The sequence below is a fragment of the Clavelina lepadiformis genome, chromosome 2, assembly GCF_947623445.1.
Source record: "Clavelina lepadiformis chromosome 2, kaClaLepa1.1, whole genome shotgun sequence".
In the NCBI taxonomy this organism is placed as follows: domain Eukaryota; kingdom Metazoa; phylum Chordata; class Ascidiacea; order Aplousobranchia; family Clavelinidae; genus Clavelina; species Clavelina lepadiformis.
In genome coordinates, this window is record NC_135241.1 from 7,527,304 (window position 1) to 7,543,144 (window position 15,841).

Genomic DNA, 15,841 nt, shown 5'->3' on the forward strand with positions numbered 1-15,841 from the left:
TGAGGCAACACCATCCTTTGGTCTAAGAAATGCGTCATGGTAATTCAGGCAGCTCTTTGTAGACAAGGAAAGGGGATTATTAACAGCGGGCAGCTGATATATGATTCTCACAAAAAGCAGCCATGCGAAACAGCGAATACGAGACGGTGAGTTTTCGAATAAGAGACCATGTGGCACCCTTTCTTCACGCTGACTTCCCACATTACATATAAAGTTTAGTCTCTAATAGCGATTGAATCTTATTTAGGATAGACGCTGAAATCACCTAAATCGTGTTACCTCCCGTATTTTTGTTTGCTTAAGTTTTGCGCCTAGTGGACGGATGTGCAATTAAACTCTAAAACTCGCCTCATAGAACACGGAACATGATTACCAGTGTAAAAATAATAAGGTTTTCTTCTGTAAAAGTTTATCGTTAAAACGTAAAAAATATTTTCTTGTAGCATTATAGTTCGCAAACTATGTCGCGCCATTTGAAGCCAACAATTACCCAACAACAATGCTTACCACAACCACGAAGATTATTTGTAAAGGCTGCCACTATTTCACCGGAAAAGAATCGAAATTCAAAGCTATTTTACAGTTTCTTGCTAACCTTAAGTTAAATGTTATAGCATAGTAACCTAATACTACTTTCTAATCTAAGTTTAACTCCAATAAAACCTTAAATAGCTAAAACCAACTTTTTGCATACAGATTCTCCTAAACTCACCGCCTATCTTTAACAATAGGCTGCGTGGCCTTACGGTGAAAAAGTCACTTTCATTTGGAAAACAAAATTTTCACATACCATCATTGAAATGCAGTGCTATTGTAAAAAGACTGGTTTAAACAAAGTTTTGAAGACAGATCTGTTACAATTTAAAACAACTTCGTATCACATATCACATGTTGCGCAAGTTTAAACTCCTTCCCTTATTAAAATAACGTGTATCGTGTGTATTTGTAAACAACACATTTCTGTTTCTGTGCCCAGAGCTCTTGGTATTCGTACGATTGATTAAAATTAATCTGAATGTTCTCAGGTAATAAAAAACAAGTTTAACGCTATTCAAGCGTCCTGTTTCAACTTCATGTCACAGTGCACAAAAACTTACGCGACTATTACGTTAAAGTATCGTCTGTCTTTGAAACAGTCGCTTCACCAACTTGAGTGAGAAGACGGAAACACATTTTTATCTAGAAAGGATGCAATTAAATCGTGACAGTAGTTAATAGAAGGGGTTGGGAAAAATCGTCGGTCACGAAACCTGGTGTAATTATCAAAGTAGAGGATCCCTCCCTATTATTATATCTTGGACGTGTGGTAAATGTAAGCCACCCATAATACGTTATAATAAATGACGTCATAAATCCCTAAAATTGCTGACATTTTTGAATGCGAGAAATGAGAATTACCGCAGATTATTTATCGATCTCTATTGCAGTAATGTAAATCCGTGCCAAAAAAGATGCTTCACAAAATTATAATTCTAAACGATAAATAAGCCTTCAATATGTTTTCTAAGCAACGGGAAAAGATAGAGGAAATCGTTTACTACTTTATTACATCCAACTTACCAAGGTTAATACAAACAACCACTTATTCCAAATTATTTGAGACGGCATTTTCCTATCTATTACCCAACTTAAAAGCGCTGTTAATACTAAACTTTACCATGTAGGCAAATTATTCTTTACAGTGTTCAAACAATGGTCTATATGTTATGAACGAAAATGGAATCGACCAAGTACTTTACGTCATCATCTCAGAAAAACATGCCCACACAAACAAACTTCAATGCGCAGTTTCTCTATGTTGAATAAACAGAGTACTACACATTGATAGCATTTTTACCTCTGGAAGGTTGTTTATAATTGCAGTTTTAGAACGACTGGTTGTTACAACCCAACAATTTTTCCATCAAAAATCGGTTGGTCCGGTGGTTGATGTATTAACCTCATCCTTGTGTATTGTGAATTATGCAAGTAAAAAACGTTGTAATATTTAAAATGCGTCCAAATACGATTTTAAAAATTATAATCTTTGTACACCATATATGGCGAAAATGAAGCTGAATGTTCTTATTGAAATGCATTTACAGAGTTAGGACAATATTTTCATTTAAGCGGCAGGTGGTACCTATCACAATATACTGATGAAACATTAAATACCTACTCAACTCGTTTTCTTTATTGCATTAAATGCATGCATGCAACTTTTCAAATTGCTTTCACACATAAGTTGTTTTAAAAATGTATTTGTCACGCTCACATCATATATATATACCCAATGTACAATGGTATAGCAACAATATGCCAAATGTTTGTGTTTGAAATTAGAAATGACTAAGCCTAATGGAATGAGTTATCGTATAAATTTGCAAGATAGGTAAGCCTATTGATATTACGTAATATATTGTATATTACAAACCACACAAACAATATTTAGTTCTTCTTCTCAAAATAAAAAACCATGAATGAAAATGTGTACAGTGACACAAAAATAAGTAAAAATCATATCGACAGTAGACAGATACTATTGTCCAGGCATAAACATACAAAATACATAAATCTGTCTTCACAAAACAAATCCGTTACCATGTTTAAACTAAGTAGACATAATTTTAAGTCATGACAATTACATTTAACATGTAATAGAGTGAGTATATATTACAATTATAAATTATCACATACTTGAAGATATCCACGGGCAGAAAAGAACCTATCGCAAATAGAAACTAGGCTGCAAAATTCGACAAAAAATCCAATTCATATGAGGTTCTATTATAAGCTACATTTTAAACTTGAATTGCCAGTACATTTGTCTGAAGCAAAACAATACCTTAGTAATTACTCCTGTTAACTATGTGGCCTGTGTACATCTGATAGCATATAAAATATTTTTCAAGCTGATTGTCTGAATTTTTATACATACACATCTTTGTTAAAAACAAAAAAAATTGGCTCACCTAAATTATGGCTCTTGGCTCCATTATAGCAGTATATATAACTATATAAGTATAGTATTTAAACTTTCATATAAGCTACACATGTAACTGTAAGTCAAACTCATCAATCACCAGTTACTTCAGTACCATAGTTACTGTCTTTCATTTTATATATAGCCTAATACATCATTGAGACAAATGGGACAAAAAACGGTGCTGGTATAGTTCTAAACCTAGTTAGGCACTGAATAACCTTAACACTTAAAAAATAAATTTGCCAAATCTCATAAATCATAACTATACACCATTGGATATTTTGTACATAGCATGAGGTTGTAAAACCTTTGCGAAGTCCATCCCAGCAAGTAAGCTACAACGAAGCTGTGTAAAAACGTCATACAACAACAACAACTGTTGAAGCATAGATAGGGTCCAAGATGAAAAACAACAAACATACTTAACCGTGGTAAGTAAAAATTTAGATCCAACTGTTGTCCATTGTTACAGCATGAAGAATACAAATGATCCCTCAAGCAAAATCAATAGGTGCTGAAATAGGCTAAGGTCGGGTAGCCAGTGTACGAAAAAACATTTTATGCTGCTGATTCGAATCTAAATATAAGAACTTAATATTCAACTTACAACAACAAAATTTATACCATCACATACAGAATTCTAACTGTAACTGCTACATATAGCCAAAACTTTTTCAAATAATTGCCAACTATTTTCTAGTGTACTCAGTTTTTCTTTATATTGAGCCAGTCTACGTAATTTCCCCCGGTGTACGAAAATAAAATTTTTCAGTTTCACAAGTATTCGTGCTTGTTTTGCTGTTTTCTGATTAAGCTAAGTTTTAAGATTAAGTTAAGCATAGACATCATTTGTTTTTAAAATTAAATTTTTTACGATGTTTTATTAGTAAAACTTTTCTTTAAGTATCACCGAAAAATGTAAGGTAAACCTGAACAAATTGTTTCAATCATGTAGTGCGGGGGTGTTCAAATGGCGGATCTCGATCCGGATCTTTTCAACTTTTTGTGAGGATCTTCACTTTTGACTTTTACAAAGTTATTAATATGTTGTAGGGTACATTTACATAAATAAAGCACCATAAAAATTAAAGCATGTCCAATATTTTTACTATTCGTATTTAGTGGATCATCATGTTGTCAGGTTTGGCTGTAGCGGATCATGGCAGAAATCATTTGAACACCCCTGATGTAGTGGATGAAGATTCAGTCTCTGAAGCATAGCATTCGCGAAAATAAGCGTCATGCCAGGAAGTTTCAAGCTACTTTAAACAAGCTAAACAAAATAACTGCGCCTAGGCTAAATTGAATTGGAAATAATTAAAAACTGACAATATGTCCAAGCTGACTGGCTAAACATGCTTTCTCTGCCTGTTACCGTATCCGCAACAAAGATTTATTCTAAATAGAAAAGATCGTCGTCGTGAGTTTGATGCGATGGGACTTTCAAAAGTATTGCACATGGAGATGTGAAATTTGGTATGAACTTAGAAGAATCATGCTTACTACCTGCAAAAAGTCCATTAAATTGGACCAAAAATTATTATTAAAATAGCAATTTTTTGGTAAAATTGGCACTGGCTACTCTGGACTAACTGAAACTGTGTGTCTGCATATATGCAATTAACTAACTATGCTTGATTAAAACAATAAGTTAAAATAAGACTACGCTGATCTTTTAGATCGTCTTTTACCAGCGGTTTTTAACATTTTCTTCTTGCATACTGTTAAAAGTCAAAGAAGTGCTTTGCGAACCTGTAGCATAATCGTACAATAATTAATTGATTGTTATAAACTGAATGAACTACAGAACTGATTGAATCCACATTTAGGCTACAACAAAGAATACTATCAGGGCTATATACCAGCATGCACAGAATGCAAAATACATAAATCAAATCTAAACTAAATGAGAATGAAAGTGACAACTTCACCCTAACTAGGTTTCACAGACCATTTTTACAGATACCAGGTCAGATTAGGTTAAAAGAATGGTCACATGTAAAAAGTGAATTTTAGTCCTATATATATATAGACCTAGTTATTTAGAATTTATTTGAAATAGACCATTATCGAGTTACTGTATGGGTGCTGGGTAGCAAGATATTTTTCATTGCCTAAGATTGTTAAGAATGGAAACTGTTGACGCATTTTGATTCTTTTTTAAATTTCATGCGTTTTAGGGATCAGACTATAGCAATTTCAAACAGGTAACGAGCATATGAATTTCTTTACACCATAAAGAAAAAATTACGAAAATATGATTCCTAATTCTTATTTACAGCGGTTTTAATCCTACGCACTAGACCTGTTGGATATGACATCTAGCAACATTGTCAGCGAAGCATATGACATGAAATACGTTAGAGCTTGCGTGGTATTGTCAGATCGTGTAACTAAAGTAATTCAGCAAATCAAAATTACTGTTATATATTAAGTCAACTCTATTATTCTTTGCTTGAAATAGAAGGCAAAAATTACATGTGTAATGCGCCGCAGATACCATGCAAACCTTTACACATTTCACGTCTCATGCTATGCTGATCATCTAACGCAGGGTTCACCAAACTACGGCCCACGGGTCAGATCCGGCCAGCAAGATTAATTTGTCTGGACCACCCTATCAAAAATGAGCTTATTGCTTGGAGGCCGATTGAACAAAGTGGGAATTTGGGCCGCTATCGTCAGTTTTCATGATTAATTATCTGGCGCAAAAAAGGTTGTTGACGCCTGGTTCAACGTAACCTCATGTCGAACAAAACCAATGCGTATAGAACTCAAAGCGCGATAAACTAAAAACCAGAGATTCTTTTATCGAAATTTTTTCTTTAATACGTAAAGAAAGTCATGTGCTGCCCACCTGAGCAATATTTTTGTAAGCTGATGCCCAAAATGCTTGCAATTTAAAAAAGACAAAGTGGGTCGACAAGTACAGGCAATCGAAAAACTTTTACCACACAAAACAAGATGGTCGTCATAACTCGGAAAGGGTCTATTAAATTAGGCTTAAAAAGTAGATGTAATGGTAGATTTAGGTTAACTTCAACTTATTAAAAGAATATCTGGCCACGTTAAATTCTTTAAGTTTGGTCAACAATTAGCTGTGAAAATAACTTCAAAAGTACAGTTTTTCTGGTGAAATAGAGAAAGCTAAGTAGCCTAGCCTAATTGCACAATAATAAGGAAAAACTGTAGCACCTCACTTTAACTTACCCAACCGGCCAGCCACCGTTTATACGCGATAGGTACTGAGTGGTGACATCGTATCCTGTTTTCGTGTTATGCAAAATGCAGTATTACTAACAGCTGAAGATAGACTCACTGGTAACAGTATATTTGCTCAAAGCTACAGAAGCTTAGTCAGTTTTGAAACCTCCAATCTCACAGTTCTTCTCCAGTTTCTCACTTGATTGTTGTGGGAAATTTTATAAAGCATTGAAAGATTGGGTTTGTGCAGAAGCTTATAGCCACGTGACGTCACAATATCAGTTGCGAGGTAGTATGCAAAGGCATTCTGTGTTTGTGCACTTCAGCACCAGACCCCAAAGTTTTATGCTAATGTAATTTTTACATGGATTTTACAGATTTATTTTAGATTCTCGCGCACACGCGTGGCGGTTTTATAGTAATTTCCAAACATGGTACAGTCAAAGATATCTATAGATATAATACAAGCCAAAGACCATAGAAATCTATAGAGGTTAATATAAAGACTTTGGTACAAGCGATCCATGGCTACATGCATAGTAAATGGAAACTCCACTTTTTGAAAGGTTGCTACATTAGAATGCAGTAACTGGCACATTTGATTCTTAATAAACAGTACTGTATAGCGCAAAAATTGTTTTAACAATCCAAATTTTTATATTGTACACAAGCAAACAAATTTTCAAAGTAAACTTAAATTCACAACGCAAACTTGCCAAATGAACTTGAAGTGACTCGCTTGCGGCTACCACTTAAAAAGGTACCATATACGCACAGTCTATGCAGCTTAAAAGTATATGCATTCGACTATAGGGAATGATCAATGAGGTGTAAGTTGGCCACATCTTTTCGGATATTGTCTGGTAGCAGGCGAGCATATGACTTTCTTTACGCATTAAAGAAAAAATTTCGATAAAAGAATCTCTAGTTTTTAGTTTATCGCGCTTTGAGTTCTATACGCGTTGGTTTTATTCGACATGAGGTTATGTTAGATCAGACGTCAACAAACTTTTATTCATTCCCTACAAGACCCTGATTGCCGTGCCTAGCACAAAAATCTGCAAACTTTAACATTTTAATGTCCACTCAAAATTTCCTTGCAATGTTGTTATATCAGAAACAAAAATAAATTTCTGCACTCTTAGCCACCTTGATTTCGGTTTAGTATGAAATTCTGAGTTAATTTAAGATTATAATCCACTTAGACAATAGACATGGCTACTGTATTTTAGTTCAACAAATGAACGTAAATGGCGCAAATCGAAGTGTTACAAAATATGGATTGAAACAATAGTAGACAAAAATGCTACATAACAACAGATGGTGGTAAATGCAACAACTATAACTAAATGGATTGAAACAAACGTCGCTGAAGGGTTTATGAAATATCTATGGCACACAGTGAGATGGTGAAACTACCCTATCTACGATGGATTGATTTATCAAGTGCTAACATAAGCCATGAAAACAATAGTTTGAACACGATTAACTAATCAGTGGGCTAATCTAACATTAAGCACAGTGAGAACTACAAAACGAATGCAGGCTACTAAAGAGTAGCCTACCAGAAATAAAACTGTTTAGGTAAAGAACAAATGACACAAGTGGGAAAAAACAATTAGGAAAATTTGTAGGCTTAACTTACGTAAAAAAAACTCGAAGTGGAATTTAGGAAAATAATAAACTTTTTTATACTTGAAAGTAAACGCAAATGGTAAGAATAGCTTATATTATATAGCATTGTAGAACGAATTAGTACGGTCTTATCGTTGCTGTTAATCCGCGAAGAGCCCATCTTGATGAGGGTACAGATTCCCTATATACATCTAATTCAAGAACGGGATCCCTGGTACTAGTGCAAGTCACAAATACGGGACAGGAATAGTAGTCAATAGGCCTGGAAAATTTTATAGCCATTTCATTAATGGTTAAACAACATAAAACCTTTAAAATTAAGTTGTAAGTTTTAGTCTTGTGCGTTGTAATATAGAAAGTGTCTGTTTAAATCTATACAGTATACGAGGGATATTTACACTCAAATGTTTTTCTAAGTGGTTTACTGAAATACTTACTTCGACACTTCGCTACCCGTTCCATATTTCGCTGTCTCCGTCGTAAAAGTGACGTGTATAACCGGAAGTGACGCAGGACCGTGCTTAGGGGGCACATCAAGCATCTCCCCGCTGGTTTTATCCCATGTGCATCCCCATAAATACACGCCGTGGAGGAAAAACCCTTCAGATGGTGGGTCCCGTAACTTTAAAATAATTGGAAAATATTAAAGTTATTTCATAAATGAGGTGTGACCATTATGTGTAGCCCATTTGACTATACTTCACTATTAAATGTCAGCTATGTTTTTAAATAAAAAATTTAATTCAAGTTTGATGGTTGTTAGTCTTCTCTACAAAGGAAAGCTCACGTGATCTTTATCTCTTTGTGTAACTTCAATGTGAAAGACAACGTTGTCGACATTACCAGATTTTTCGACGTGATTCTTGATCCCTTCTTGTTTGAGTGCAGATACGAGCGCATGAGGGTTAAAAAAGGCTCCGAGCCAATACGCGGCAATTTTATCCTTTCCCTTGAAAAAGCAGGAAAATGATTAAGAGCTGTTTCACAACATCTCGCAGATATACAAATAAGCGCGTTGAATAGATCTAATACTATAATGGGATGGCAAAAAACAACTTACTACGGCGAGAATGCGTTCAAAATGTGCAACTCTTAAAGCAATGTCGTTCAACCATTGCGACAATGGCGTTGTATTTGGCGGGGCTGTTTCACCGGCAAGCTCCATCCACACAGCAGGTATCAAAGAACGACTTAGATCGTTTGCAATTAAAGCATCTTCGTCAGAAAGGCGATCACCAAATTGATCTAAGCTTTCAACCGCCGCTTTCACGGATATTAGACTTCTGCAAATTGAGCAAACCTTAAGTATACAATAATATGTTTAATGCGCTTATATTGATTAGTAAGTTGAAGTCCAACCTTTATAGCGAAAACGTAATAAAGGTCTACTGATGGAGTGAGTTTTTTTATTACCGTTTTATCTCAGCCAGTAGTTTGTGCAGTTGCTTTAACTCGTTCTGTATGAAGAGGTTAAACGGTGTGGGGCCGCCAAGTTTGCGGATGCGTTCACTCACGTACTCCTGCAGTATACAAGACCATGGTAACTAACAAGATGCATTAAGCAAAGTGACCTTTAGTTAAGAGCGCATAAGTGAACATACATGCCTATTTTGTCACTAAAACACGTTATAAAAGCAATGATTAAGTACTGTCTATTGACCTTGCTCCAGGATTTTGGTATCTTAGGAAGAGCATTATAGCAAACTTCCCATAATTCTACTTCTTTTCCGCTTTTCAGCAAAGCATGTGTATGAGTAGCGAAGATTCCTCTGCAGAGTTGAAGTAATAGTTAAGGTGAAACCGAGGAAAGCTATTAGTTTGAACAACCAAACAGACAATGCGAGCTTAAAGATTGTACAAGTCGCAAAAAAAGAGAATAAAATTTTCTAGTTATGTGCTATTTATTAAGGAAGCAAAACAAGTCTTAAAAATTCTAAGTCGTCCGTTGAACCTTCGAATAACCCAAGGGTGAGAACTTGTGCTGCTGATTGAGGTGTGTGGAGAAACCGTCATGGAGGTAGGTGGTCTTGGATACAACTTATGAGAAAGTGTGGATGATTCCGGTAGAAAATCGAAAATAGCATTTAACCTGCGCAGCAATTAAGAGTGTAATAACGTTTTGATAAACTAAATTGCTACCAATTGAGCGTTACAGTAGTCGCCGCTTATAGGATCCACGGATATTGGATCCAGCCGCTTATTGGAGGCAAATCTCGTGGAACGGAATTTCTACATACTAACGTGGTGCAAAATACTTCGCTAAGTGGATCCACGACTCCGGTTAGTGGATCCCAACGTAGTAAAATGCTAAAATGTAGTGAAAACCCTAGTAAAATGCCTTCCACCAGCTGTTGTAACGTTTCTTTTCACCTTGTCTGACAGCACCTGCGAAAGACTTTCCCTCCGCGACAAACAACTCTATTTAGATTTTTTTAAATGCTGTCTTTGTGTTTTCTAAGTGATTTATGTGTTATTTTTGTGTTCTTTGAGTAATTTCCAACGTTCATATACATTATATGATTAACAACCATGCACACTGAGCTTGTTTGGAGAGATATGGAGACCTAAAGTAGATCCGCCGTTTATTGGATCCGCCGCTTATAGGATCCATTTCTCCTGGAACGGACGTGGATCTTATAAGCGGCGACTACTGTATAATTTTCACTTTACGATGAATAAGCAGAGAATCATATTGGTATACAGCATTGTACCTACAGTATTTTATTACTATTTTTTATGGTTTGGAAGATATTAAACGATACGAAACCTCGTAAATATGTATTGATCATCTCCTAGCACGGCTTCAGAAGAGGGATGCAAGTTGCAGGCCTCGGCAACGTCCAGTTGATGCTGTGGGATGACATCAATCAATTGAACAATCGACGATTGCTTCACACTTTGCGCGAACAACACCGTTGGAAGTCGATATTTAACTAATAACAGGCAAGAATGGAGGATTTGCATAACATTAAAGAAAAGACAACAAACAAACGAGCAGTTCCAAAACTGAGGTGCATTTTAGGATTTCTGAAAAGTCAGTTAATTCCAGTTTACAGAGTGTTTCGTACTAGCATAATTCGCTCTACAACTTACTTTTGGAGCAGCAAACATAATTGTAGAGCTAATGGAGATAAATTAATATTTTTCTTTGCTTACCTCGCGGCAACTCAAATTCTTTTTTGGTTGAACTAGAAGCAAGCCAGTAATCTACGAGCGCATTCAATCCCTGTTTATCGTAGATATTTGTGATAAAGTTCCCGTAAATAAGTTCTGCTATCTGGTATCTACAACAAGATGTGGAAAAGTATGTAAACGGCTATCAGCAATACGCCCGAATCCAACTCACAATGCAATTGACAGACCATATCACAACAAGGAGAACTGACACGTGACATCCTGACGTTTAAAAAGTCGATTATAATGAATATGTTGACAAACCGATTACCTTAAGCCAGACCAAGAAATATTACGCAACATCACATTTGTCGCGGTGTCACCACTACTTCCAACCAGTATGTCGTGGAACTCCCGCGTAACCACAGCAATAGAAGCCTGCATAAAATAATTATCATCAAATATTTTGGAAGATTCATTGCTTTCATAAATATGTACCGAAGTGTCAAGATAATCATAACGTTTCCATGCAAATATAAAAACATCAGTTTTCAGGTTTTCCATTTTTGGGTTGAACGGAGATTCGGTACCGAGAGTTGTTCACTGTTGATGTCATGAAAAGCTTCTTGTTGTTGCCAACCGACGCAGGAAGGTAGTCTCGCACGAAGTCTTACAGCGCCGTGCAATAAGCAGGCATTGTGCAAGCAGGGAAGCCATTCTGGACGGGAGGATGAGTTGATTACCTCACTATCGAGGTGAGTAGAGACAAACCGAAGCAAATTGTCTTTCATGCCCTTTGAACAGAGGTCAGAAGTTAAAAAAACTTCGACACAACAAGCCTTTTAGTTGCGATTAAAAAACTTGACAGAACAAATTATTGCAGTAATTTAAATTTTATGAACTGGTTGCAATTCTTAAGTGACGCAAGAGATTGATACTTTTTAAAACCATAATTGTAACATATCATTTCTATTGTCGTTATCAAAGTGTAGCAATCGATTTCGAGAATCAGTAAAGCCTCTTTGCAGCTTCAAATCTTCATTGCATAAAAGTGCAGTTTCGCTTACCTTCGGCGTATCCACGACAAGCTTAATGGACGTATGCAATATAGAAGTGTGCAATTTTTTTGCTGAAGCTTCGCACGTAATCCAAAGTCTGAAACTGCTGCTGACTGACGCACAATCGTTAATGTGAGAGTATAAACTTTGAACTAAGGTAGGATTGTTTTGAGCGTTTTGTAGAATTATCCATGTACCCTGAATTAGAAAATAGTCATTACTTTATACAGCTACTGTACGTAGTATTGTTACTAATAGTTGGTTAAAAGTTGAAATACGTTCAAAAGAAAACAACTAAGTTTATAAGAAAATGCTAATATCGGTAAAACTAGGATACGATGTACATTTTCAATAGCTCGATATAAAGACTTTCTTGCTTTTCTTTCCTCTCCGTTTCCACATCCATTGATGTAGACAACCTCGAAGCCGACACCGCTCTTTGTTGCAAAACTTTCGCATGAACGCAAAGCAAGATCATTTTCTGAAAGCCAAACCACATCGAAAGCTTAACAAGATTTACAAAAGTATTTGGACAAATTGTGGATAAAAAACAAAAATCAGACAAAAGATCTTACCGTTACTAAACAGGAGAATGATCGGAGTTTTAGGTTCGGATTGCTTCAAAGCATTGCCAAGATCTGGCATTTCATCTCTGACAAACTTCTTTCCAAGCACACGGTAGATAAACTCAGTGGATGCTTGAACGATTCGATCATTGCGAAGAGCTCTTTAATAAAGCAAGAAACAGAGGAAACATGGTATACGTGTTAGGTCACAATATATAAGTTGTAACTCGAGCCAAGTTGAAGCAAATGGAATAGTTGAAAAAACCGACCATCACCTGATAACCAACAGTCTTTGTAACGGCGTGTAATAGTCGTCGGCGTTATCCGGGAGTCGGCATTTGTGAGGTGATTCCGGGGAATCTCCTTCACACAGAATCCTCCATTGCATCTCACGTCCATCACGCGGCATGCGGTCAAAGAGATCGTGGAACCAGTCGAAATACATTGCAAGAATCTGTAAAGAGAGTTTTAAAAATGCAAGACACTCAACGAAAAAAAACTAGAAAAGCGATATATTTCATGTTGACACGTAGTGTTTTCATCATCCACCTGTATATTGTGATACTGTTCTTCAGTCATCCAGTCAAAGGCTTTCTTCGCTTGAGATCGAGATTCTGACGGATGTAACCCAAGTGCATTCATATGAGCTTGAGCATAATCAGGTGATATGAGAAATTCACGTTCCCCAGCCCTAACGTTGGCTAAAAAATAAATTACCATTTCATAAATAATTAATTAATGTCATATAACAGACAATTTGGTTTTGAAAGTATTTTAAACAAAGGTTTCGTTTGCAAACAAAACATGAAGCCAATAAAGAAAAAGCTTTCTCTTAAACCTAAAACACAATTATACCGTTGGAATCTTCGACTTCCAGGGCAAGCAATAAAGCAAACAAAAGACGATCCTGTTCAAAAAGTGATTGGCAGATGGTAAAATATATATTGTACGTCATCTCGCTGCAGACGACCTTAAGTGCGCTTCTCTCCGACTGGTGGATGTTTTCATCGTACAAGCTTTAAAATAACAAAAAAATTACTTCCAGAAGAAACATGGTGTTAGTTATGAATTCACTATTCTATCTCATTACTTGCCTGGTAGAGTGGACAATATGGTTAATTATTCCATGGTTAATTAACTAACAAAGTTTCTTTTTCTTTTGCGACAAACGTCGGTTGTAAATCATACCTGACAAAGCGCTGCCAGCTGTGACAATACAGAGGGTTTATCACTCCCATCACCTTAGTGACGTCATACAACACAGCGCCTCTCAAAGCAACTTGCGTGAATCCTTCTTTCGCTCTCTCAATTGAACTTTCAGATATATCAATCTTGCTTTGACTAAAAAAGCGCTAAACATCAGTTCAAGACCTTCAAAATACAGTAATTAGTGGAACCCGGATTTAATAAGACGTAGGAGATATTTGTAGAGACATCAATTTTGTTCATTGTAATCATTATAATGCAGTATAAACTGTGCAAATTTGTCCATGAATACTGTAATCAAAATATCAAAATAAACACCAACAACTTACGTTTCTGTGGCTTCGTCATATTGCTTCTTAATCTCAGCAAGTTTCTTTGTGACAGATATATCGTTCAATAACCTGAAATCACCGGCAAGTATTTCCTTGAGTTGATCTTCCAACTGACCGAGGATGTTCATGTTTTTCATCTTGTCTCTCTGCGTTCCCATCCATTCATCACGCAAGCGAGGCTTTTCCAACCGCATGAATCTAAGAGAGTTGACAAGAGTTTACGACCGGACTGCACGCAACTAGAACTGCTTGTTATCGGGCTTGTTTGTTACCAATCTCTATACCAGCTATCTTTGATCGTGACTTTCATTTTTAAGACAATAAGAATGGAGCATATTTCCAACTACTTTCAGTTATCGATCGTTCAATTTTCTTTAAAACGCAGTAGAAAAGCCACATTTTCATGTAACCAACCTGTCGAGCAACTGAGTCTTTACACCGTCTCTTGTGGTCTGGTTATATACCAGGGTCGTATAAGCTGCCACCTCTGGTGGGACATCTTGCGGTAAAGTAGCAGTATGTAGATAAAGACGAAAGGACGGATGGCATTCGACTTCATGATCGCCAACCTATTACACATGAAAAGCAATTAATACAAATTCAATGTTCGGCAACCCTAAACTATTAGCATGAGTAGCTCTTACTGTTGGATTGTCTTTGTGGAAGTGCAAGACAAAATCATCAGTAAATATACAGTAATCTTACCATTATTTTAAATGGAGTTTTGCTGGTGTGAAATTCTCTGCGATGGCGGAAAACTTCCCGGAAGCGGAAATCTTTCGCCAATTCGTTTACATCGCAGTAAGTGACAAGCAATGTATTACCTTCGCTTAAACTAGTTTCAAACTGCGCCCGAAGGTCCTGTAAATAACAATTAACAATTTACTTAAAAAAGGAAATTTTACATAAAAAGTACTGCATTAAAAGTATACCCAACTCACACTTCCTTACTTGTACACTAGCTGCAAACCGTAGTGAACAAATTCACTTAAAAAAAAACTTACACTATACTGCACGACCACCAATTTTTCCTCCATGTATCCTTTCAGCCAGTCAATGATCTTTGCAACAGAATCACATACTAGACACCAGGTGGCGTGCTCAGCATTGAGCAAGCATGTTTGGTCAAGCGTTAATCCATCAACGGGTAACCGTTTTGTATTCAGTTTCTGGATTTCAAGTGGTGCAAGCAAGAACTCGTGCAATCTATTAATTGTAAAAATCGAAAATTACTGCACGTCTATATCAAAAATTAAAAGCGTTTATGTTTATTACTTTCGTAAAATGTTTCAAGGTAAAAACATTCCTAGTAGAATGGCACTAAGTATTTAAATATTTGAACTTGCCTATAATTGTTGAAAAGCATCTTGTTCGGAATCGGCAACTCGTAATGCTTGCATACGTGCGTGTAAAACGACGTCATGCGCTTACGCGCATCGGACGTCATTCCACCACAATAAGTGAGACACGCTGAAGCTAAGATGCAATTGGTCACCAGTTCCTCGTTACTAATGATTTCATCAATTTCGGCCTTCCAGCTTTCCTCCAATGGCTTTAAACTAGAGGTTAGAAATTGTGGAGATTTTTTGCTGATGTCTTTATACAAACGATAATCATGAGATTGCAAAGTCGTGGTAGTTATTGATTAAATTATATATCTTACTTTTCAAGGGTGTTGATGGCAGAGCGAAGTCTTTCTTGAGAAGTTTGAAGTTCGTCTTTCAGGCGATGTTTCTTCACAACTGCTTCGTCGTATCTGGA

General features: G+C 36.3%; 1 protein-coding gene across 2 annotated transcripts in view; it reads right to left on the reverse strand.

The window, feature by feature from the left end:
• Positions 1 to 7,378: 7,378 nt before the first annotated feature.
• Positions 7,379 to 15,841, reverse strand: part of LOC143445884 (dynein axonemal heavy chain 5-like) — a 36,837-nt gene continuing 28,374 nt past the window's right edge. For both annotated transcript variants that reach the window (XM_076945263.1, XM_076945264.1), the window contains 24 exons: positions 15,744 to 15,836; positions 15,427 to 15,639; positions 15,085 to 15,286; positions 14,786 to 14,941; positions 14,495 to 14,649; positions 14,078 to 14,278; positions 13,731 to 13,883; positions 13,398 to 13,558; positions 13,092 to 13,243; positions 12,818 to 12,996; positions 12,552 to 12,703; positions 12,321 to 12,457; positions 11,986 to 12,174; positions 11,509 to 11,712; positions 11,250 to 11,356; positions 10,961 to 11,088; positions 10,572 to 10,737; positions 9,756 to 9,893; positions 9,465 to 9,573; positions 9,218 to 9,324; positions 8,865 to 9,087; positions 8,592 to 8,753; positions 8,242 to 8,426; positions 7,379 to 8,066 (listed from right to left, as the gene is read on the reverse strand). In XM_076945263.1, coding sequence (XP_076801378.1) covers positions 7,922 to 8,066; positions 8,242 to 8,426; positions 8,592 to 8,753; positions 8,865 to 9,087; positions 9,218 to 9,324; positions 9,465 to 9,573; positions 9,756 to 9,893; positions 10,572 to 10,737; positions 10,961 to 11,088; positions 11,250 to 11,356; positions 11,509 to 11,712; positions 11,986 to 12,174; positions 12,321 to 12,457; positions 12,552 to 12,703; positions 12,818 to 12,996; positions 13,092 to 13,243; positions 13,398 to 13,558; positions 13,731 to 13,883; positions 14,078 to 14,278; positions 14,495 to 14,649; positions 14,786 to 14,941; positions 15,085 to 15,286; positions 15,427 to 15,639; positions 15,744 to 15,836 — 3,817 coding nt within the window. In that variant the 3' untranslated portion in view covers positions 7,379 to 7,921. The remainder of the gene's footprint in view (positions 8,067 to 8,241; positions 8,427 to 8,591; positions 8,754 to 8,864; positions 9,088 to 9,217; positions 9,325 to 9,464; positions 9,574 to 9,755; positions 9,894 to 10,571; positions 10,738 to 10,960; positions 11,089 to 11,249; positions 11,357 to 11,508; positions 11,713 to 11,985; positions 12,175 to 12,320; positions 12,458 to 12,551; positions 12,704 to 12,817; positions 12,997 to 13,091; positions 13,244 to 13,397; positions 13,559 to 13,730; positions 13,884 to 14,077; positions 14,279 to 14,494; positions 14,650 to 14,785; positions 14,942 to 15,084; positions 15,287 to 15,426; positions 15,640 to 15,743; positions 15,837 to 15,841) is intronic.